Source organism: Triturus cristatus, chromosome 3_1 (genome assembly GCF_964204655.1).
Source record: "Triturus cristatus chromosome 3_1, aTriCri1.1, whole genome shotgun sequence".
Classification (NCBI taxonomy): Eukaryota; Metazoa; Chordata; class Amphibia; order Caudata; family Salamandridae; genus Triturus; species Triturus cristatus.
The window spans coordinates 504535419-504557981 of record NC_140583.1 but is presented as its reverse complement, the minus strand read 5'-3'; the positions used below and the strand labels follow the sequence as shown (position 1 = coordinate 504557981).

Sequence of the window (22563 nt, the reverse complement as noted above, 5' to 3'; positions counted from 1 at the left end):
CTGGAATCAGGTGATGCAGAAAATGATGATCCAATGGAGATTTGTTTCCAGTTCCACAAGGGATCAAAACTGTTGCTATAGCAGTGACTGGGTTGGACAAGGCCAGTGGAGGTAATCTTAAGCAGTGTGCATAACTTGGGAGCCCCCCTCACTGGAGAACATGATATTGTATCTTCATTTCTGTTTGAGAGGAGTAATCAGAACCCCTGTGTGATTGAGCTGATGGACTGTGCTGGTCCCTTATATCCTGGAGGATTTGTGGTCACGCCTGGGTCATAGGGCAATTCTGGTGGCGCACCTCAGCTCTGTAAGGCAGTCCTGGTAGGTCAGAAATTGACCGCAGTTGGATAGAGATGAGATTTAATTCAATTGAGTGACTTTGCAGGCCTTTCATAAGCTTTTTACCTTGCCATGGGCTTTCTGAACTCCAAAGAGATGAAATACAGGTTTTGTTGCACATTTCCATGTTTACTTGGCCGATCCTCTAATAGTACCGTGATTCATGGGGGGCCTATGGAATTCTAGGATTACATGGATAAGAGTAGCCTGAAGACAGCATTCACATCACTACCCCTGCACATCAAGCAGTTAATGCAGTAAGGTAGGAGAGAAGGTGGTGTCGTAGGGGAGTTTCAGGACTTGATTAACAACTTCAATGTGTTAATTCAGGAATGTTCTAAAATGAATAAACTGAGGATGAGCAGTGAGGATTGCTTGCCAAAAGGTAGAGATGCAAGGGATTGGTCTGTCTAGGAGATGCACTTTATTTCCAGGCTTAGAACTCAATGAACCCAGCGATCGCCTAGCAATTTCTTAATCATAGATTTTCATCCATGCGGCCAAGCGCGGGCTAGAGGTGGACTAAAACATGTTATCCATCTTGGGAGTCTTCAATATTACATGCTTTTTTTGGTGGTTGTAAGAATTTGGGTTATTGGTTGTGGGGGGTGGAAACCCTTCTGAATCAACAACAATCCTGGTCAGGATGAACCACACAATTCACTAAATTAACCTGTGCTTAACCCTATGGTAGCTTGGCACCAAATCAGTCGGGCTTAACCTAGAGGTACTGGGTAAAGTATTTATGCAGCACCCAAACCTTAAAGTGAAAACACAACTCAAGAAAAATTAAATGGTATAAATAAAATGAGAGCAAAACTAAAATCCAATTTGTAGAACCAGAGACCTGCAATTTCAGCAGTTTAGTTGAGTATAGCACCTAAAAGCACCACTCGGTCATCTGGTCATGCTAGAGAAGGGGCAAAGTTAGAAGCTCAGACTGACTGCGATGGAGCACGAGCCGGATACAGGGACAAGGCTGGGCCCACTGGACACATTTTGCTAGACTTTGACAAGGTAAGTTTTTTTAGTTTGCAGAAGGAGGGGACTAGGATGGGGAAGTCCAGGCGTCAGACGGTCGGTGCTGTAATGCGAAGTTCCAGTCTGGCATCGCAGACGTTCGTTGCTGGAGGAACTTCACTTTGGCAGTCACCCTGGCCTATTGTTGCTGTAGCTTGAAGGGTAGATCTCACATTGCCGGTCGTTGCTGGTGGTTGATGTAGTGTTAAGAGTCTAGTTCACTGGAGCTTTGCGTTGACTATCATCGCGGGCGGCAATCTCTGCATGCACTGGCCCATTTTTGATATGTTTTTTATAATATTAAACAACCTTTGAATATCAGAAAAATGAGTTCATGGGTATTGTGTCAAAAATTTCACAGTGGTGTAGCAAACTCCCTTTTTCCTTCATTAATTTAGGTTGTTTCCTAATTTTGAATCCATTTTTATGTTTGTGACACTTGAACCACTGTTTGGACTATAGTGTTACTTACCCCTGGTTCAGGTTCTAGAGTTGCCCTTGTTGTTTGTAAACCAACTTTCAAAGAGTAGCATTTTCAGAATTGTGACTTAAAGTTAGACTTGGGCAGAAATAATATTACCCCGGAAAAGTTGGTTATTTCTGGCACTCTGTATTACTCTGACTTTCTGATAATTACACAATTACACTTGCTTGTTTGATTAAGAGTACATTTGGAGAAAACATTCAAGTGTGAGCAGCCATTTGCACCTGCTGTTCATTTTCTGCTGCATTTAGCACGGTTTCTTAGTGCCAAATGCACCCTTGCATCCATTTTTTGACGCAAGGGTACATTTTACACTAAGAAAATGGTGCTAAAAGCAGTTGGTAATTTTGGGGGAAAATCCTACCCCGAGAGCACATTTAGCAAGCACAATTGACTGTTCAAGTCTTTGCTCAAAATGCGTCCTCGTGTCCATTTGGGTTATGAGAGGGCCTTTTTTTTTTGCATTAAGCAATAGTGATGCACTTGGCTAGCAGCCAAACGAAATGGCCACTGCCTAACTGGGCTCCAAGACCCTTTCCGACATCCTGAGCAATCCTGTCATTAATCCATATCTTCTGCTGGGATCCGTGTGGTGGAACGAGTACCGGACCGCGGTAGGCAAGCAGCGATGGTCCCATCTTGAACCGACAATGAGCCGTGCCGCCGCACCACTGTGTGGAAAAGCTCGGGCCTACGGGAAGCTGGGGCCTAAATTGCACAAACTGCCTGCATCACGGGGGAGGGACCGGCTGGCCGGCCTGGATCCACTTGTCCGGAGGCGTTACAGAGCATTTACTGAGACAGTGGTGCCCCAGATATTGCTCCGTCACAACTGGACTCCCTTAAGAGGCCCACACGCTCTCCCCCTGCCCACTGACTCGCGGAAAAGCCAGACACATGGCACTGGGCCCCAGGGTGGCAGACATCGAGGCGCGATGGGCGCCAGCCAACATCCAAAGCGACCACGCAATTTTGCAGCAGCAGAAGGGCATCCGAGGTGAGCAGCCAGCCGGACAGCGACGGTCCCATCTCGGACCGGCAGTAATCCGCACTGCCGCTTCATCGGGTGTTACTGCTGAGGCCTACGTGAGGCCTAAAAGCCGGGGCTTAAATTACACAGGGTGCCCGCGCCAAAGGGGGGGTGATCGGCTGACCGGCTGGGTTCTGTTCGTCCGGTGGCGGCCCAGAGTACTGATTGGGACTGTGGTGCCTCAAACGTTGACACGGCCGGACCCCCAGAGAGGCCCTCTGGCTCTCCCCGACTACTAATAGTGGGCTGCACGGCCACAGCTAGCAGCAAAGTTAGACACGAAGCTGGGGCCCAGTGCGGCGGACATCGCGGCGTGATTGGCGCGAGCAGGTGACAAAAGCAATTGCACAGATTTGCAGCAGGGGGGGGGGGTGCGTACCAGTGTTGTGGACAACCAGCCAGTGAGGCAAAAACGCAAGGTCCGGACTATCGCCGGGGCACCGGGCCTAGAAGGCAGTGGGGTGCCCGGGTACTGTCCTTCCATGTGCGCACAGTGACATTGGCATTACACAAACTACACAACTATCAAACAACACAGTGCCTGGTGTTGTAAGGAACGGCCGTTACTACTTGTTTGGGGGCAGGGAGCCCGAAAGCCCGCAAGACGCAGAACCCTCTTGGCTGGCAGCGGTGAGTACTGCCACCCAATACCATTTAAGCCGTCTGACACAACGCTGGGAGTGACAATGGGAGGCCGTGGACAGCGTAACCTCCAACAATCCAAACTGGAGAACTTTGCCTACGCTAAAGATCAACCGGACTCAGTTGAACATCCCAAGGAACCTGCTGAAGACTCCCCCACTGTGAGCGACCCAGAGATCACGCTTAAGGACATACTCACCACTCTAAACAGGGTGCATATGGGTCTAGATGGCAAAATTAGTACAGTCTCGACTGAACTCTCATTGCTTAGAGCTGATTTTAGAAAAATGAGCGCCAGAGTCAAAGAGGTTGAGGCGACCACTGAACTTGTGCACTGAAACCAAAGAACTTCAAAGAAGGGTGCGTGTGCTGGAAAGTGAAACAAAGCTACTTACCGACAAGCTCGACGATTACGAAGGAAGGTCGCGGCGTCACAATGTACGCATTATTGGCGTACCGGAGGGGGTGGAAGGGCGAGCGGCTGGTCTCTTCGTGGAAGAACTCATTCAACAGTGCCTGCAGCCCAAGGGACTCTCTAATTACTTCTCAGTTGAAAGAGCACATCATGTCCCTGGAGGAAGGCCAAAGCCAGGGACACCCCCTAGACCGATCCTGGCTCTTATCTTTAATTTTAGAGACCGAGACATAATCTTGCAAACGGCGCGGATCGCTCCACCAGTCCGATTTGAAGATAAAACCATTACCACCTTTCCTGACTACACAGCAGCGGTCACTAAGCAGCATCGCATGTTCCTAGAGGTAAAGAAGGAACTCCAAAAAAGAGAACTGAAATACTCCATGCTCTTCCCGGTGCGTTTGAGGGTGAAGGCGGAGGGCAAGGTATGGCTCTTCCACGCGCCCGGGGACGCCCGGGACTGTCTGGAGGGCTGGCGCCCAGCGACAGCGCCAGGGAGGCGCAATGGAAGACTTTACCAAATGCCAGCAACAAGCACACAAACTGACTCTAACACTACTTCCACGCCACGGGAGGACTCGCCGGAGAGACGCTAATAAGGCAAAGGACCAACCTAAGTACCTCTCGTAGCCGCAAAGACGTCACAGCTTCTCTACCTGACGAAGCGAGCCACTTGCTTGCACTAGGTGGACGCAGACACGGTCGCAGTTGGACACCTCACTGGACATTGCTACCGCCACATTTCCTTTTTTAGTAATTTTGAGTACAGGATTAAATAAACCACAACTACATGGAGGAACGTGGGAGAGGTTTGGAAAGATGGCCCGAACCAGACTGAGGTAAATTGGTAAGGGATGCAAGCGCTCTGCAACGTTGTGGAGGCGGGTAGTTTTAAGTCCATGCAGGGGACTTTTTACGTATTATGTTTGTAAGCTTTTTTTGTTACAATTGTGACCACCAGCTCTGCCATGAGTTGATAGATGGGCAGCCAAAGAAGATGATTTCCGATTTATCGGAATTACATTTGAGTTCATTCTGTTGGAGCCATGCAGGCCTTAATTGCTTCCCTCTTAAACTCTGTATCCTTGTCGCATGTAAAAAGTAATTGGGTGTCGTCAGCATACACTATTTTAGCTCCATGCGACTCAGCTAGACTAGCCAGTGGAGACATACAGATTAAATAAAGTTGGACTAAGAACAGAGCCCTGAGGTACTCCCACCTCCAAAGGGGGGGATTAAGGCTGAAAAAGGGGGAGCCCAAACAGTTTGTTGGCGCCCTGACAGAAAAGAGGCAAACCATTTGAGAGCCATCCCTCTAAAACCAGACTCCTGGAGTATCCTTAGGAGTCGGCTGTGGGGGACGGGATCAAAGGCTGCTGAAAGATCTAACCGTATCCGCATGGCCTTGCCGCCCTTGTCCAAAACGTCCTTAATGGACTCCGAGATTTCCAGGAGTGCCATTTCGGTGCTAAAATTTGAGCGAAACCCAGATTGACTTTGATGCAAAAAGTTGTTTGTCTCAAGAAATGCCGAAGTGACTCAACATATTTTTCCAATACTTTGGGGAGGGGGGGGGGGGGGGGCTGGGGGAAGGCAGGAGGGATATGGGCCCATAGCGGGAGTCTCTGGATCCATATTAGGCTTTTTCAGGAGGGGAAGAATGTGTGCTTCCTTCCACTTGCCGGGAACATGCCCCTGCTGCAGGGAGGTATTCAAAATCTGATTCACATAGGGATTGATGGAGGAAGCTATTGCTGCCAAAATAGAAGCAGGGCAAAGGTCAGAAGGGGCACCTGATTTCAGATTCTTCAGAATACCTAATGAGGTCGCCAGTGAAAGAGGAGGGAACTCCATGAAGAGAGGGCAGCTCGGCTGGAAGACAAGGTGGGAGGGGACCCTGTCCAAATTGTTATCCCAATGGGAGCTAGTGAAAGTGTCCTGGATCTTTCTAATTTAGTCAGCAAAAAATAAGGTCATCTGATCCACCCATAGTGCTGAGGGGGAAAATGTCCTGGTCACAGCCTTGGGGGATGAGAATTCCTTTACTATTTTAAAAATCTCTATTTGTATTCCCGGCAGCCTCTATTCTTGATGAGGAGAAACATTTTTTTCTCCTTGAGGGTAAGTTTGTGATGCGATTTTAAGTGCTTGTTTATACAGTTTTCTCCCTACTCGAAGTTTTTCCGCCAAGCGCTCTCGAGTCTTTTACAGGTACTCCTGCTTTCTTTAAGAGCAGGCGTAAACCAGGGAGCAGAGACTTGAGAGGTATAGGCAGGACGGGAAGAGGGAGGGGCGAGCTCTGCAGCACGGAGCAGAAGCCAATTTTTCAGGACAGTAGCATCATTTTCCACATTACCACTCAAAACGAGTGGGTGGGAGTCAAGGGCCACCATCACCGCTTCGGGTGTGATACAATGGTAAGGTCTAAAACTGTCCACACGGGGCTTACTCTGGATGTTAAAAGGTGCGGTCTCACAGTGGACTCTAAACTCAAAGAGGAAATGATCTGACTACACCAGTTGCCGAGGGGGGGGGGGGGGGGTGGGAGACATCGAAGTCCAATGTGGAGAAAACCTAGTCGAGAATATGGCCCTTTTCATGGGTTGGATCCTGAAAAACTGGATTCTGGTTGAAAATATTCAGAGCGTCCGCTAAGCTAGTAGCATCAGGATCGTTGATTTTATCCATCTGGACATTAGTCCCCTAATATTAAACAGTGTTTGTGTTTAAGCACAATGGGGGCCACGGCATTACTAATAGCTTCATGAAACAGCCCGGTCTATACACAAGTATGCCGGCCATGGATTGATGGGGAGATATTACCAGATGAAACCCTAAGGTTTCAGCACTGGCAACGTCTTCCATATGGGGAAGCAAGCCGGAATAGATGCTCTTGAAAATAATGGCTGTGCCTCCACCCTTGCCACTAGGGCGATCTTTCCTCAAAGAAAAAAGGGACATGGGGCGTTATTAGGTCCAGCACGCATGCCCCTTCAATATTTGATACAAGAAGGTATGCAGTTCCTGAGAGGAAAGGAAGAAAGGAGGGTACATGGAACTGGCTGGTCGTCAGTCCAAGGTTATGGGAGGGCAGGGGATTTCCCCTTATAGAAATTAGGACTCTCACACACCCGGCTGGGTATCATGCTTCATCATATGGCGTGCTCCTGGTCCGGTCTGCGCTGCAATACCGGACGGGCTCCCTATGGAGAGCTCTTTGCCGGAGATCTTTTATTCCCAAATGCCCTTGGGTGCAATGTGGGTGTGGGGACTTGTTGCGTAGATGGATGTGAAAAGTGTAGGTGCTCAGAGTGATGGAATACAATGGGATATGGAGGTACTCCAGAATATACTTTAATCAGCGAGTCCTCCAAACCCAATTAAAAGTAAAGGTGGCACACTGCTGAAATGATGTTCAGAAGTGACGCAAGTTATATGGTCTACATGTTTCTTGCCTGTGTAGTCCTAAGATCAAGTGGCAAGACACAATTGAGGCAAGAGTTATGCTAAATTGTGCATTTTCAGTTAAAGAATGCAACTAATAAACTGAACATTTACCTAAGGCCCACGCCTTTCATATGTTTTAGGGTTTAGTATGGTACACCTGACCAACTCCCTAATAAAGGATCTATTGTACATGTACTTGTAAAAATACAGAAATGGAAAGAACTTGTCAACTGCCAACAGAGAAGACTATATTATTGTTTGCCATTTAAAAATCCATTCTTGCATACTGGGTGGGTGTCTTTGATGCAAAGTCAATGATTCTTGAAGTAGATGCTATATTATTGAACTTCATAAGATTTTGTGCTTCAATTTGCTTGTTTGCTTATATTTTGATATTTTTTTTTTCCTATTTTCCCCGGATTTTATGTAGAGACACTCTAGACGCAGTACTATGTTTTTTGGTGAACATTTAACCCGCCAAAACTCATTTACATATGAAGCTTCGCAGCATGCTAAAATTCACCAAACATTCAAAATGGTAAGTCTTAGCAAGAATAGCATGAAGATAATGTGTTTATCTTCAGCTTACTTATTTCAATATTTCATCATCGTTGTATCTCAGTGGTAACTGCTATGCTAGAAACAGCTCCTCTTGGCACTAACATCATTGTCCTTAAAGTACTCTTATAAACTTTGTTTTTTTGTAAACTACGTAGCTATGGGTAAAAATCAGTTTATTTTACAAAATGCTAAATTAAAAATGAGGCAAAGAGCATTGTTCAAAATTAATTTTTCTGAACTTTTTTGATATAGTTAGCCATGCAATTCTAATATCAAAGTATTTCTCTTTAAATAGTGGCTTGTTTCTGACAAATTATACGATTCGTATTTTCAAGAAATAGAACCTCCAATTTGTTTGGTGTATTTTATATTTTCAATAGTCTTTTCTAAATCTTTATTTCATTTAGTTGATGGATCCTATAGGTATACATAGCAGCACACTTTGTGTAAATTGTAGAAGAAATTGGTGCTAGTCTCTTACTGTAGTGCTTCCATTTTTTAGAAGTCAAAAAGACCAATTTTTTTTTTATGAAACATCATTGAAATAACTCACCATATTGACACATGAGCAAGAGACAGAATATCTTCCAAATTTCTTGATTTCTTTCTTTCATTCAGGGGTGCCGGTGGGGTACCAATTTTCCCTCTATACAAGTTCCAAGGCCCCCACACCCTGTTCCATTTCTTGGAATACCCTCTGGCAACATAGACTGATTTTTCCCGGAACATGCACAAGTCTAAATCTTCCTCCCATTTTCCCAATGTGGGCGGTTGGTGTGCCCCCCAGTTTTGAGCAATGTTCCTTTTCGCGATCATTACTGCCAGAGTTGCCCATTGTTTAGTGTAAGAGGTAAGGTGCGTCGACTCCCAAATGTTTAGGAGGCACCTGCGTGCTTCTGGCTGTAAGTCAGCTGTGAGTACCTCACGAAGCGTGTGATGTATGGCATGCCAGTAAGATTGTATATGCGCACATTCCCATATAATGTGCATAAAAGTGGCAGCCTCCCCACACCCACGTCTGCACTCCCCACCATCTGCCTTGCCCATACGGGCCAAGCCCGGCCCTGTGGTGTAAATCCTGTGTAGAATTTTGAGTTGTACGAAGCGTAATCTGGCCTGGACTGCCACTTCCCTCGGGGAGGAGACTTCCTCCTGCCAGTCCTCCTCATCCAGTTCTAAGCTGTCTCTTATCCATTTCTCCTTAAGAGATTGGAGCGGGTCTTCCATATTATTAGTTTTTTGTAGGTCAGGGAGATGTTTTTTTCGGGAAGATGGCCATCAAGTAGTCTATCCTCCAAGGGGGAGGCGTCCGGGATGGGGGAATTACTGGTAAGGTGCGTGTGTAGGGCTTGTCTAACTTGGAGATACCTATAGTGCTCAGTGTCTGCCAGGTAATATTGCTGTTGGAGGGAGTCAAAGGGAGAGTTTCATGTTTATCCCAAAGATCTTTAATCTGGGAAATTCCAATAAGGTCCCACTTATCAAAGCCCTTGGATTGTCACAGATTTCCCAGCTTTTTGGAATTCCACAGGGGAGTTGCCAGGGTGAGTCTGCGATCCCATCCCAGCTGTTTGTTCACCACATACCATATATGGACTGAATGTGCTGTCGGCCCAGTGAGGGGGTATTTACGGGGCCTAGAATAGTTCTCTACTGTATTCCCCCTCCTCCCCCCCTGGAGGAGCGATCTGTCCATGGCGTATTCCGGGTCGTCTGGACGACCGTACACACCCTGGTTTATAGCAGCTAGGTGGGTCGCCCAGTAATACTTTTTAATGTCTGGGAGACTAATGCCCCCTCATACCAGTTGAGGGTGAGCTTAGTTAAGGCAATTCAGGGTTTACCGTCCCATAAAGGGTCTCTTTGGAGATTCTCTACGTCTTTAAAATACAATTTGGGAACTGGATCAATTGAGTTCTGGAGGGCGTGGAGAAAGCTGGGCAGAGCCATCAATCTGAACAGGATAGCTTTACCAAGTAATGAGGGGCAGAGACTTCCAGTTTGTCACTTTTCAATCTCTGTATTGGTGGTTAAAAGGTTGTGGGTGAAGCAGAGCTCTGGGCTCAACGTAATAAAGGTGCTGAGATGGCGGAAACCATCCGACACTATCTGGATCGGGCAGGCCCTCGGGAGAACGGGTGGTTCTTCCTGCAGGTCATAGACCACGGACTTTGACCAGTTTATGGTAAATCCGGAGTATCTCCCAAACGCTGCAAGGATGTCCAGCAGGCATATTGGGGAGACTCTCGGGAGGGCAGGTATAGCAGAATGTCGTCTGCGTACAGTGATATCTTATCTTCCCAGTCCAGGGACCAACGCATACCACGGATCACTAGATCTCTGTGGATCCAAGCTGCCGGGGGCTCCAGGGCTACGGGAAAAAGGAGCGGTGATCGAGGGCACCCCTGGTGCGTACCGCGCCTTAGTTGGAATGCTGGTGACTTGCGGTTGTTCCAGACGACTTGAGCCATGGGATTTGAGTATAGCAGCCGGACCCAGCCCACAAATGTGGGTCCTAATCCCAATTTGTCACGCACAGCAAAGAGATACGGCCATTCTACCATATTAAACGCCATGGTGGCATCTAGAGATACTAGTATTGCTGGTTCTAGGATAGTTGTTGACCTGCCCAGAACGTCATGTAGTCTGTGCAGATTTGAGGCGGTATTACGATGTGGCATGAACCCTGATTGGTTGGGATGTACTAGGCTATCAATCACTTTTGTCAAACGTATCGCTGTTAGACTCGGGGATCTCTGATTGGCGCAAGGATGTCCTTGTGTCAAGCAGGGACCCTCTCCTCCACGTCAGGGCAAAGGATAACCCCTTTTGGAATGACCCTTGCTCACCCTCTAGGTGCGTGGCGTGAGCAGCCAAGGCGATTCTTCAGGCGTTGTTGGTTAAGCAATTATAATCACACACAGTAAAGACATTAATCTCCCCCAGAAACGGACACCAGGCTTAGGTATGTGAAAATACGCTTCTTTATATAAAAATAGTTATCTCAATATGCAGACTTATCACAAGACTAGTAACGTTGTTTCTATGCCACCAGATTATAAAGCAGGCAAAACGGTTCCTTAAGCGGATGCTTCTTTAGTCTTTCACCAATGTCACATGGGGGATTCCAGTCTTGACTTACTTCAGGCCTACCGCGGCTCACGCATCTGTCGTGGGCGCGCCTGCGCCGTGCACAGCTCCCCCCGGCGGCTCCGGGGCAGCGGGAGGTGAGACGGGCGTGCGGTGCGGTGAGGATTTACGGGGAAGTAAGGAGGTGCGGGCCCCGAGCCCGATACTGGAACTCCTTTAGCAACGTTGTGTGGAGAGTTGGCACGGGTCGGTGCGACGCTCAGCTTTGGGAAGTGTTCTTGGGTCCTCAATCAGCGGGTGTGGGCAGGTAGGTAGGCGCGGCCAGCGACCCTTAGCACGGCGGTGCAGGGGGGGTCTCCACAGTGGGGGCGGCGCGGCCTGAGGTGTTCCGAGGATAGCGAAACGGGGTCACAGGGCACGGTCCGTGCAGCTGGTGGCCCGGCGAAGATCACGATCGTCGGAAGGATTCCGGCGGGAGGGGTGACAGCGCTTTCAGCGCGCTCCAGTGGCAGGCGGTGACAGAGGCGCAGACAACCTAGCCCGGGGACAGAGAGCGGCTCCGGACGGAGCGGGGCTCTCACGGGGTTAAGGCGGCGAGCTCCCGAGTGTCACGGCCCTAGGAGGGGAGATGAGGGGCGCAGTCCCTTTTCAGCGGGATGCACACACTGCTCGAATTGGAGGACGAGCAAAAGCACAGAGAACCCACTGGTCCTGGGGTTCAGTTCAGGGGGCAAGCTCAGATCAAGCCCTTGGAGAATGTTCAAGCACAAAGCAGCAAAGTCTTTTCAGCAAGTCTTTTCCTCTCCTTTCTCAGCAAGGCAAGCAGCAGGCCAGTCCTTCCAGCGTCTTCTTCTCCTCCTAGTCGGGCAGAGGTTCTTTGTGGTAAACAGGATTCTGATTTGCAAGGAGCAGGGCTCCTACTTTTATACCACATTTCTTTTGTTCTTTCAGGCCAGGGGGGCCTTCGCATAACCGTTCTCAGTCCTGAGCACTTTGTTGGGGGTACTCTGACTTCCGCTTTCAGTATGAGGGGCAGGCACATCAGCCGCTCCACAGGAGGTGGAGCCGGCATTCAGGGGGCAAGTACTTGCAGGAGCACCTTGTGGACAGCGCTTCGCCCGTCCTGGGCCAGGTGCATTTTGAGTCATCAGTCGCTCCCCAGGGGGCGGAGCCAGCATTGTGGTAGTGGAGCACTGCCCTATTCAGAGTCCAAGGGGCACTCCCACCAAGGTGTCCTCCTGCCATTCGCTACCTGTCGTCCCCCCAGCCCTGTCACTCACATAGCCCAGACAGTCAGATACACGCACAGCAGAGGCGGTCTGAAGTGGTCAAGCGAGTAAATACTAACTTTCTAAAAGTCGTATTTACAAACTCAGGATAGTAAAATAAACTTGGCTACAAGAAGTATTTTATCATTCCGAGTTCAGGCATATGAAACATATCTCTCTACCATGTTCCCTGAGCCTGCTGGGATTATAGAATGTAATAATTCCAGCAGCTCATCTGGCCTAAGGGGAACAGGCAGCCTTGCAATAGTGAACCACGAATATGGCGGTAATTCACTACTAGGACAGGCCACACACTCGGGGCTTGTCCTGCCTTACACCTACAATGCACCCTGCTCGTGGGCCTACCAGAGGGGTGACTAACATGAGGCAAAGGGAAGGTTTTGGAGGCGGGCAAGTGTGGACACTTGTCCGGCCAGCGTGACAGTACGGGACTGCACGCAGGTTCTGCAGTGGCAGACCCTAGACACATTTTACAAGGCCGCTTCTGTGGGTGGCGCAACCAGCGCTGCAGGCCCACTAGCAGCATTGGCATTCACAAGCCCTGGCACTCCTGGTGCCCTTTACTGGGGACTGACAGTAAATCCAATAAACCAATCATGAATATCAATTAATGTATACATTTTACCATAGGGAGAGCATATGCATTTTAGCACTGGTCAGCAGTGGTAAGGTGCCCAGAGTCATAAAACAGCCAACACCAGGTCAGAAAAAATACCGGAGGAAGGCAAAAAGTTTAGGGATGACCCTGCAAAAAGGGCCAAGTCCAACAATCGCCAATAGTTTTGCCATGATCTTGGGTTCCGCGTTAAGCAGTGATATCGGTCTATAGGATGCACAGCAGGTTTTGGGTTTACCTTCTTTGTGGATGACCACGATGTTTGTTATCTACAGTCCCCTCATTTTCTTGGAAGTAGTGGTCTGTGGCTCGAGTTATTTTCTTTCGAACATTGGGGTCTCGTAAATACCACAGATTAATGGGAGCAACTCTCCCAGCACTCATTTGGCCCAGGACCACATTCATCCAGATCAGTGAATGGTCCGAGATACCCCTGCTTAAGTGGCGGATCTCCCGAATATTGATTGCCTGCACTGCTGGGACTAGAATATAGTCTATATGAGAGACTACGATGGACACCCAACAAGGTGTATTAGGCCCTATCTGGGTTTTGCATCCTTCATCTGTCCACCAGTCCCATGGCCTCGAGTAAGTCAGGAAGCCACTGCTGTGCGGTTCTAATGTCCCGCGGGGGATGGCGATCAAGCGCTCAGAACACCACTGTGTTAAAGTCTCCCCCTATCAAGAGGAGGCCATCTGGGAGTGACAAAGTATCGCACCCAGATCGTTAAATGTGTCACACTGAAGGCCAGGGGGAACATAAAATGAGACAAATGTGACCGTTCTACCCTCCGATAGCCCCGAGGCACCTATATATCTACCCCAGTTATCGGACCATGTGGATTGTATAGTGAAGGGGAACGAGTTTTTGATTAATATGCCCACTCCCCGTGACCCGGTATTGAAGCCCGCATGTGCCACTAATTTATACCCACCCTTGTTCAGTGCCTGGCATGCGTTCCTAATCAAGTGTTTCCTGTAGGAGGATGACATCTGGGGCCTGTCTCTTGATGATAAACTGATGGACCATGCAACGCTTTATCTTGTTGCCAAGTGCATTGATGTTCCAGCTGAGGACCCTAACCCCAATATCCCACTGTGTACCCATCTGTACTAGTTTGTTGAAACTGCTCCTGCTCTGCATTACAGGTTGTAGTCAATGGAACAAATCCTGCATGAGGCTCAAAACTTAACTTGAACATCCCCTTCCAACATCCCCACTCCCTGCGTCCCTGTACTTGGCTCCAAACTGCCCATGATCCAAATTGCAGAGTGCCTGTCGCCCTACAAGGTAACGAAGTGTAGAAAAGTGGGGTACATGATGCCCCCCAAACACAAACCATAGTCGTGCAATCCCTTACATGTGAGTCAGAATGCCAAGCAAAGTTATGCTGGAGAAAGGCTCATGGCATTACAGAAATGTCTGCTGGTGCGCCCCCGCATCTGTTCCAACTCCCCATCTTGGTCAATTTAGCATATAGGCCCATTTCAACTGCATTCCCACCCTCCGGTTCACACCCATTCCCCCCCCCCCCCACGGTTTTACTCCAGTGTCCTATGAATTGCCGATCAGCGACTTTCCAGCCATTCCGCCGCAGATTGTGGATGCTCGAAAAACCAGACCCTACCGTCTGCCTCCACTCGAAGCCTGGCTGGGAACAGCATGGCATACTCGAGATGATTGACGTGCAGAGTGGCGGCATCAGGCGCAAGTCGGGTCACCTGGGAGTCCGGGCCGTTCCCAGTCTCTGCCTTTACTCGGGGCCCCGGCGTTTGCGCCCTGGCTAGCCCTAAGTCGAGTCTGCTCCCACTCCGGATCACTGGTCGACACTCCGGGTCCGCCGCTGCAAGGGCGCACACTAGATGCTCTCTGGTCATGGAGTCCCCACTGTAGTTACAGGAAGAGGGCTCACTCGTTGCTTCCACCACTATGCAAGGTCCCGGCTTCTTCGCCCCATACAGGCCTCTCTCCAGTCTCTTCAGAATCACTTCCCCTGATAAGTGTTGGGGGCCCGCCACTGCAGGATCGTGCACCGGATGCCTTTCAATCGAGGGACTGCACGTTTAAGCTGCGGATATGTGTGCCGGATAGACGGGGGTGATCGAGAGAAGCAGAGCTCCGCTAAGTTGCAGCCATCGCGCTTCGCGGCTTCCCAAATTTGATTTTGGCTATTTTGACAAACATTAGAACAAGGTTTTCTACTAAGAGTCGATCTTTCACTTGTAAACCTCTCCCCCACATCAAGAGGCATGACCTCTTGCATTAACTTGGTGCGCAGGCAAGGCCTTGCATGAGGCAGATCCACTTATCCATGTGCTGATAATTAAGTCCCAGATAAAAGGTCTTCAGATTTCATTGGACACAACATATGATCCTTGTGAGTATCTATGCCCCACCTCCGATGGGGGACCCATTAAAGCCCCTCTCTCCACATAGTGTGGTTTTGGGGCAAGAGGGAGAGAAGGGGAGTGCTTTGTAGCCAAATTGCAAACCCCTGGTGCTAGGTGGCACACAATCAAGATGGCCGCACGCCTGTGAGGCTCTAGCAGCTTGGCGGCATGATCCGTCATTTATCCTCATCCTACCTTATGAATCCTGCCAGTGAAGCTTGTCGATTGTTCCTCTAAGGATCCTGCAGCTTTGTGGCGAACATCAAGGATCTCCGACCTTGGATGGCGACCCCAGGTCAGATGTAACGTCACAGGGGGCAATCGTGGTGTCTCTCCTGGTAGCCCGCGTGGCTGCTGCTGCTACGTGGGCCCCGTAGATTCCACATGGCGGTAGGCCCCTCGGCCGGCGATGCTTGTCCCTCTTGTCTGCTGCACTCCCGGCCTGTCTGTTGCCTTGACAACCACCCTCTGCACGGATCGCTATGATGTGATCCTTCGACTCCCAGAGAATACGGTGGGATGCCTGCTGTGCTGACCAGGATTGCCTGCCTTGCATGACCGCCATTACACCACTGCTGACATTGCGCTTTGCCAGCTGCGCTCCAGCGCCACACTAATTCATCCGCTGCGAGTGGGCCTTTGCTTCAGCCCCACTAATCGGCAGTCCCTCCGTCTCACAGCCTGGGGGTCCTGACTAATATTGTGCACAACGGACGCCCTTACCTGCAGGTTGGCAGCTGTGTTCCATACCACAGAAGGCCCTGGGGGGGGGGGGGGTGAGGGGGGGACTACTATTATTCTGCTCATCGGCCTGTATCTCCTTGTGGCCCAGTGTGCTGAGGTGGTAGAGCACCCACTGACCCCCGACGGGCCTTTCACGAGCACCAGCCTGCGTCTTGTGCTGATTTACGTCTCTGGGCTGTAACATCTACCCACAACTGCTGCGCTTCCCGTTCTGCCGCTCCAGCTGGCTGGAACCTTCTATGGGCCGATTGTCGTGCCATCTCTGAGACACCCTATCTCCGCCATTCTGGACAGAGCTGCTGTCCCATTCGTCTTTGTTCTCAGTGCGCTGCAGCTTGGACCTCACGCAGCCGGTGGGACCTGGTCCTGATGTTGTGATGTCGAGCTGCGTCACCAGCCTAGACCCACTCAAGTCCTGCTACCGCCCGGGACTCCAGACCCCATGCATGGATGCACACCATGCTCGCCCTCATCGGGACTTCTCCTTAGTGGCAATGATATGTTACAGGACCTCCACACACTACCTTGAGCTTCCCTTTCCACCCTTTCTGACCTGGCAGGGTTGTCTCGCAGTGGTCCTCCTCCTCCAGCCGTCTTGTGTTGTACCCTCACCTGGCTAGCGTTGGGGGTTTCTCTGAAGCGATCTACTGCTTGACCTACGGGGCCTACTGACCTCCTATTCCACTGCTCGCAATTCACCAAGTGGATCACGGCAGGTACCTCTGGCCACCCCGGCAGTTACTGTTGCTGAGAGCCCTGACTTTCCCTGGCACACAGCATCTCCTCCTCACGGTGGTGACAGCGCAGCGGACTGCCTGGCATCATTCAACATGTCGTCCACATAGCTCCTTGGTGTGCACCTCCCGCTGTTGTTCCTCCTCTTACACCTGCAGTACGATATTTTCGTGCCGAATGGGGAAGCCAGATGGCCGCCAACCCAAGCTCATCTTCGACACCAAAAAGGCTGCTACACGATCCACCTCTGACTCCAGTCTCGCAGTGAACAATCGCAGGCGCAATCATCAGCCCCAGAGGATGAAATCAAAACCTTGCTCTTAGCTATGCAACATAGCCTTACTGATCTTTCTGTGAAGATGGATACCATGAACAGCTACCTAGACTTTCTCGTCCAGAAGGTGGATAAGCACGACCGAACGATCAAAGAGGCATAACGGCGCATTTCAGACATTGAAGATAACTCCTCCCAGGTGCCGCAACAAAGGTCCCACATGGATAAGCTGTTAAGTCATCGCGGCCAAAAACGAGGACCTTGAAGCCCGCAGCCGGCGTAATAATATCCGAGTCGTGGGCATACTGGAGAGTACTAATACAGGCCGCATGGAGGACTTAATCGAGCGCCTCCTGACACACCTTTGGGGCAGAGGCCTTCTCACCGCAACGATTGTGAAATGAGCACATCGCTCCTTGGGCTCCCGACCTCCTCTAGGTGGCACGCCACGTCCCATTGTGGCCTGTTGCCTGAACTATCGAGACCAGGATACCGCACTCAAAAAGGCTCGAGTATAAGTCGCTGCACTTCGAAGGCAATGCATTCACCATCTATCCCGACTTTACTGTTGCGGTTCAGGAGGCACGCCGCAAGTTCCTGTAAGTCAAGCAAAAACTACACAAAGCTCAAATTAAATATGCCCTCATGTACCCGGCACACCTGCGGGTTGCTTATCAAGGCAAATACACTATCTGTGCCAATCCGCAACAAGTTGAGGACTTCCTCAAGACTATCAAGAGGAGATCACCGCGACAAGATACTAGTGACCATGATTCCAGACCCCCTTCCCTTACAGCGAGAACTTGAGAAATGGACACTACCGCTTTGGGATTCAGTTTCGGACCTACCCACTTTCCACATTGACTGCTGCATCCTGCTCACTCGCCTGCAGGGCCGTCACTGCCTGCTCCGGCTGAGAGAACCATTGCATGCTATCCTGATGGTTTCAATTTTCTGAAGCTTGTCGTGTACAATATGCTTTGTATCGCTTACTGTTAGGCTTTTTGTACTCAGTAGGTTTCTTCTGGACATTGCCAAGCACCCTCCCTTTCACCCCCCCCCCACACACATCATCCCTGTGCCACCTGGGGACTGCTTCGCAGTTTGTGTTGGGAGACAGGAGGGTTTTGTTGTCCACAGGCACCCCCCCACATGGGCGATCCCCCGTACTGCATATTTTTTTGTTGGACGTTCATGACAAAGACTGTAGTATCAAGAGTTGTGTGGGGATTGGGTGGGCAATCTCGTACCAGCACAATTGGGTTGCTGTTGTGGGAGTGGGGTGGTATGGGATTGTTGCATTCTAATTTTTATTTGATGCATCAGCAAATAAGACATGCCAGCACGCGTCAACCTATCTACACACTTACCATACACTGGGACAGCACTTATAATGAATCACTTCCTTGAAGGCCTTCACACTCTGAGCAGTTATGAATAAAATTGCTCACATGGAACGTTAGAGGTCTCGGCGACCCACGCAAACCTAGACAAATACTTACATACCTTGATAGACACCACATCCAGGTTGCAATGCTTCAAAAGACGCACACTGACCCTCGCCGTCATTGCCTCAGCAGCAAATGGGCCTCTGACCGAGTGTTTTCCTCCTACTCCACATTCTCACGAGGCACACTGATCTTAGTCAGGAAGAAGACACTTCATTTTAGGCAGCACTTTTAGTGACCCCCCAGGCAGGAATTGTATGCTCTGGGGTATGCTGGGTACGCAATTTGTTACGCTAGTTTGTTGTTACGGGCCAAACACTGATGACCCTGATTACTTCACCACCCTGTGGGGACAAATTCTTAAGGTGGGATCCACTCCCATCATATGGGGTGGGATTGTAACACTACCTTATGCCCTTCAGCTGATGGGTCCAATCCTCTTCCACATCATTACACCAGAACTCAAGATACCCTTTCTCGGCTATTTCTAGATCATGGGCTCATAGATGTGTGGTGTCATGTACACCCGGATGAGAAAGAGGGCACCGATTACACTACAGTACACTCGTCCTATTCTCGACTGGATGACTGGGTCTGCTCCCGGGGGGTTGGCCCTTGGGTCTTTTCGGCGGAGCATATGGCTAGGACCTACTCGGACCACGCACCAGTCTGTATGACGATTACACCACTTCAATCTGATTGCCACCCCACATTGCTGGAGGCTTCTGCCTGAGGCACTTCTGGATACTGTCTTTCAGACAAAGCTTGGTGAGGAGATTGACATGCACATGCCACGTATCGTAACTTTGAACGCCTCCCAGATCGTGCCCACGTGTAACCGAGCCTTTATATCTCGTAAAAAAATAGGCAAAGCTTTGGAGTCCTCAGATATCCGACGGAACTAGCGGCGTTTTGAAAGTGAATTGAATCAACTCCAAGGGTCTGTGGAACGCTACGTCGGGAGCCCAACGGGCTTCACTTCAGGAAAAGCTCACTGACTATACCACCACGGCAGAGCGTGAGGTCAAATTCCGGGGAAAATACTTCACTACCCGTCGCTATGGCAGGGCGCTAGCGGCTGAAATTAGACAGCCCCGCTTTTCTAATTGCGTATTACATGTGGTGGATGGCGCTGGGGTGCATCACAGAGGGTCTCGATTTTCCACACGTTCACTGAATTCTACACAGACCTCTACAGTACTCGTTGTGCTGCCCCCCAGATCTCTCACTATCTTGGATATTGTGCTGGGCTGGCTGGGGGATCACCAGAAGGAATTCTTGGCAGCACCATTTGAGAATGATGAGCTCGGAGAAGCTATTATGCAGATGAAATCAGGGAAAGCGCGGGATTCCAATTGGCTCCCCATAGATTTTTACAAAACATATATTGACCAATTACTTCCAGTTCTGAAAGAGGTCTACCTGGAGGCCCAGAGGCTCAGATTCTTCCTGAATCAATGAGCGAGGCACTCATTACTTCGCTCTGCGGACTGCTGCGACTCCTATCGACCCCTCTCCCTTGCCAAATTAGTGGCTAACCGCCTCAGTCTCACCTCAGTCTCCTGATGGATCAAGCCAGATTCATCCCTGGTAGGGTGACTTTCCACAATCTCCGGACACTTTTTTTCTATTCTACAAAATGTCGACCCACAATTGGGATTAGTGGTGGTCTTCCTAGACTCCACGAAGGCCTTTAACTCAGTAGAATGGGACTACCTATTTACTATTCTTCAATGCATGGGGCTTCCAATCGTTTTTTTAGCTTGGATTCGCCTCCTTCAGAACTTTCGCCTTCGTGGAAGTATAATCAACGGCCATGTCTCCCCCTCATTCTTCCTCTCCCGTGGCACCTGGCAAGGCTGCCAGTTATCTCCTCTCCTGTTCGCCCTTGCTATAGAACCCCTGGCAGCCAAACTATGGCAACATCAGGAAAAGGCCCTTCGCTGCTTTCTTTGCCCGATTCTCATTTCTCTGTACGCAGATGTTACCCTATATGTCAAAGAACCGCAGCAGAACCTTCACCCGCTACTTCGTAAGTTTGTCCGGTTTGGTGGTCTTTCGGGCATCCACATAAACTGGACAAAATCTCAAATCTTTCCACTTACTGCTTTGGTTACGATGTTTGACATGGAATTCCCCATTGAATGGTGCGCTACTGAAGTAAAATATCTAGGGATACGCGTCGCCGCAGACCGCGAATAATTGATGAGGCCTAACTACGGGAGAACACTAGATCATGTTACTGGTTGCATAACTAGATGGAACGCACTTCCCCCTCACTATGGCAGGCCGCATTTCCCTTACAAAAATGTTGGGAGGACCACCATTTTAATATCTGTTTTTAAACATCCCGTTTGACCCGGGACCACATTTGTTTTTCCTCCCTCTGAGCAGAGCTGATCAGACTAGTGTGGGGTGGCAAGCAGCTGCCTATACAGTGGGACACTCACGCGGCCGTACTCCCAGGGGGGCTTTGATGTTCCCGACTTGGAATTGTATCACCTTTGTGCCCAAGCACATTATGCCCCCTACTGGCTCCGCACTCCCAGATACACACCTCCTGTTGCGAATGAGCACTGGCTTGCAGACCCTATCCCACTAGACTGGATTATACTGACAACGCTTGCACCCCGTGCACCCTGTCCGTTCTCTGTAGACAGCACAGTAAGAGCATGGAACAGCATTACGTGCCGATTACATGCTCTTTTACTATATTCCCGATATTCCCGCTTACCTATCATCCGAAGATGCCACTACTGCATGAAGGCGTCTTTAAAAGAGTTAAAACTATGCGCCATCTCCAATGTTGGTGCGATCTTTACCTAAATGGCAAATTTGGGTTACGAGACACACGTGTGACAGATGTAGGGCGGAGGCTTCTGATTTCCTCCACCTTGCTTGGAACTGTTGCTCGGTCCACACATATTGGCAACAAGTGTTCACAGCGCTGGATCTCATGACTTCATCGTCCCTCTCGATCGCCACTCCTGGCTTTACTCGGATACACAGAGCAGCTACCAGTAGCACACCGTACATTTGTCTCCTTTAGCCTACTACTGGCTAGATGGCAGGTGGCCTGCAGGTGGGGTTGGAGAAGAGCACCCAAATTCAAGGAATGGATTGGGGACATGACACTTTGGCAGGATGAAACATGCACATATGCTTACCTCCTTCTGGCTTCCTCGCGCCCCCGGGATATTTGGGGCCCCCTCCAATTGTATCTCCTGGAGCATCCTGCAGACATCGGTCATGATCCATGACCCCCACCCTAATTATTATATCTTACGGCCTGAATATCACCTGTTGTATACTGCCTATCCACCTGTATGTATTGCTTCCTTTTTTTAATCACTCAGTGATGTGCTTTCTTTCATACGAGACATGTGTGAGATGCCTTTACTGCGACCTGCCTATTTTGCTCGTTGCTGTGTTATAATGTTGCTCCTGATATTTGTCTCCTGTGCATGCATTGATTTGATATTGCTGTCCTGCGTGTCCCTCTCCATTAGCGGTCATTACATTGCCAATTGTCTATTACGTCTGCTGTGCTCAGTTATATGAAAGCTCAATAAAATAAACTTTAAGAAAAAAAGAAAATTGCAAACCCCTGAAATGGGAGGTTCTGCTCTGAAATAGTCAAGAGCCGAAAGTGCCAGTCCTGTCTCGATAAGCCTTCCTACTGGTAGACTGTTGAGCGTCCCATATAACAACTATGTTAGCAAACTGGTAATTATATTGGAGCGGTGTGAAGTTTCTCAACTACATTGTTAGGAATGTGACATTTAAGGGGATCACTGAAGCTGAACTGACTTTACCCTTCCTCCCTTAAGATAGTTGGGTGAGGTGCTGATAGAGTAGGTGTGCAGCATCTGAGGAAAACAGCCACCCACTTAATGGGTGGACAGGTGCCCGCATCACTAGGATAAACCTTGTTAGGTTGATCGGGGAAGATTCTTAATGCTTATTTTTGTCCCCAATTCTGAAAACTCTCTGGAAGTTGTAAACCACCTTGTTTGCTACACTGAATTTAATAGCTTC

General features: G+C 49.5%; 1 protein-coding gene across 1 annotated transcript in view; it reads left to right on the top strand.

Moving 5' to 3' along the window:
• LOC146860487 (protein regulator of cytokinesis 1-like) overlaps nucleotides 1-22563 on the top strand; it is a 527922-nt gene that overhangs the window by 246144 nt on the left and 259215 nt on the right. Inside the window, exon 9 of the mRNA XM_085644388.1 lies at nucleotides 7808-7915. Coding sequence (XP_085500514.1) covers nucleotides 7808-7915 — 108 coding nt within the window. The remainder of the gene's footprint in view (nucleotides 1-7807; nucleotides 7916-22563) is intronic.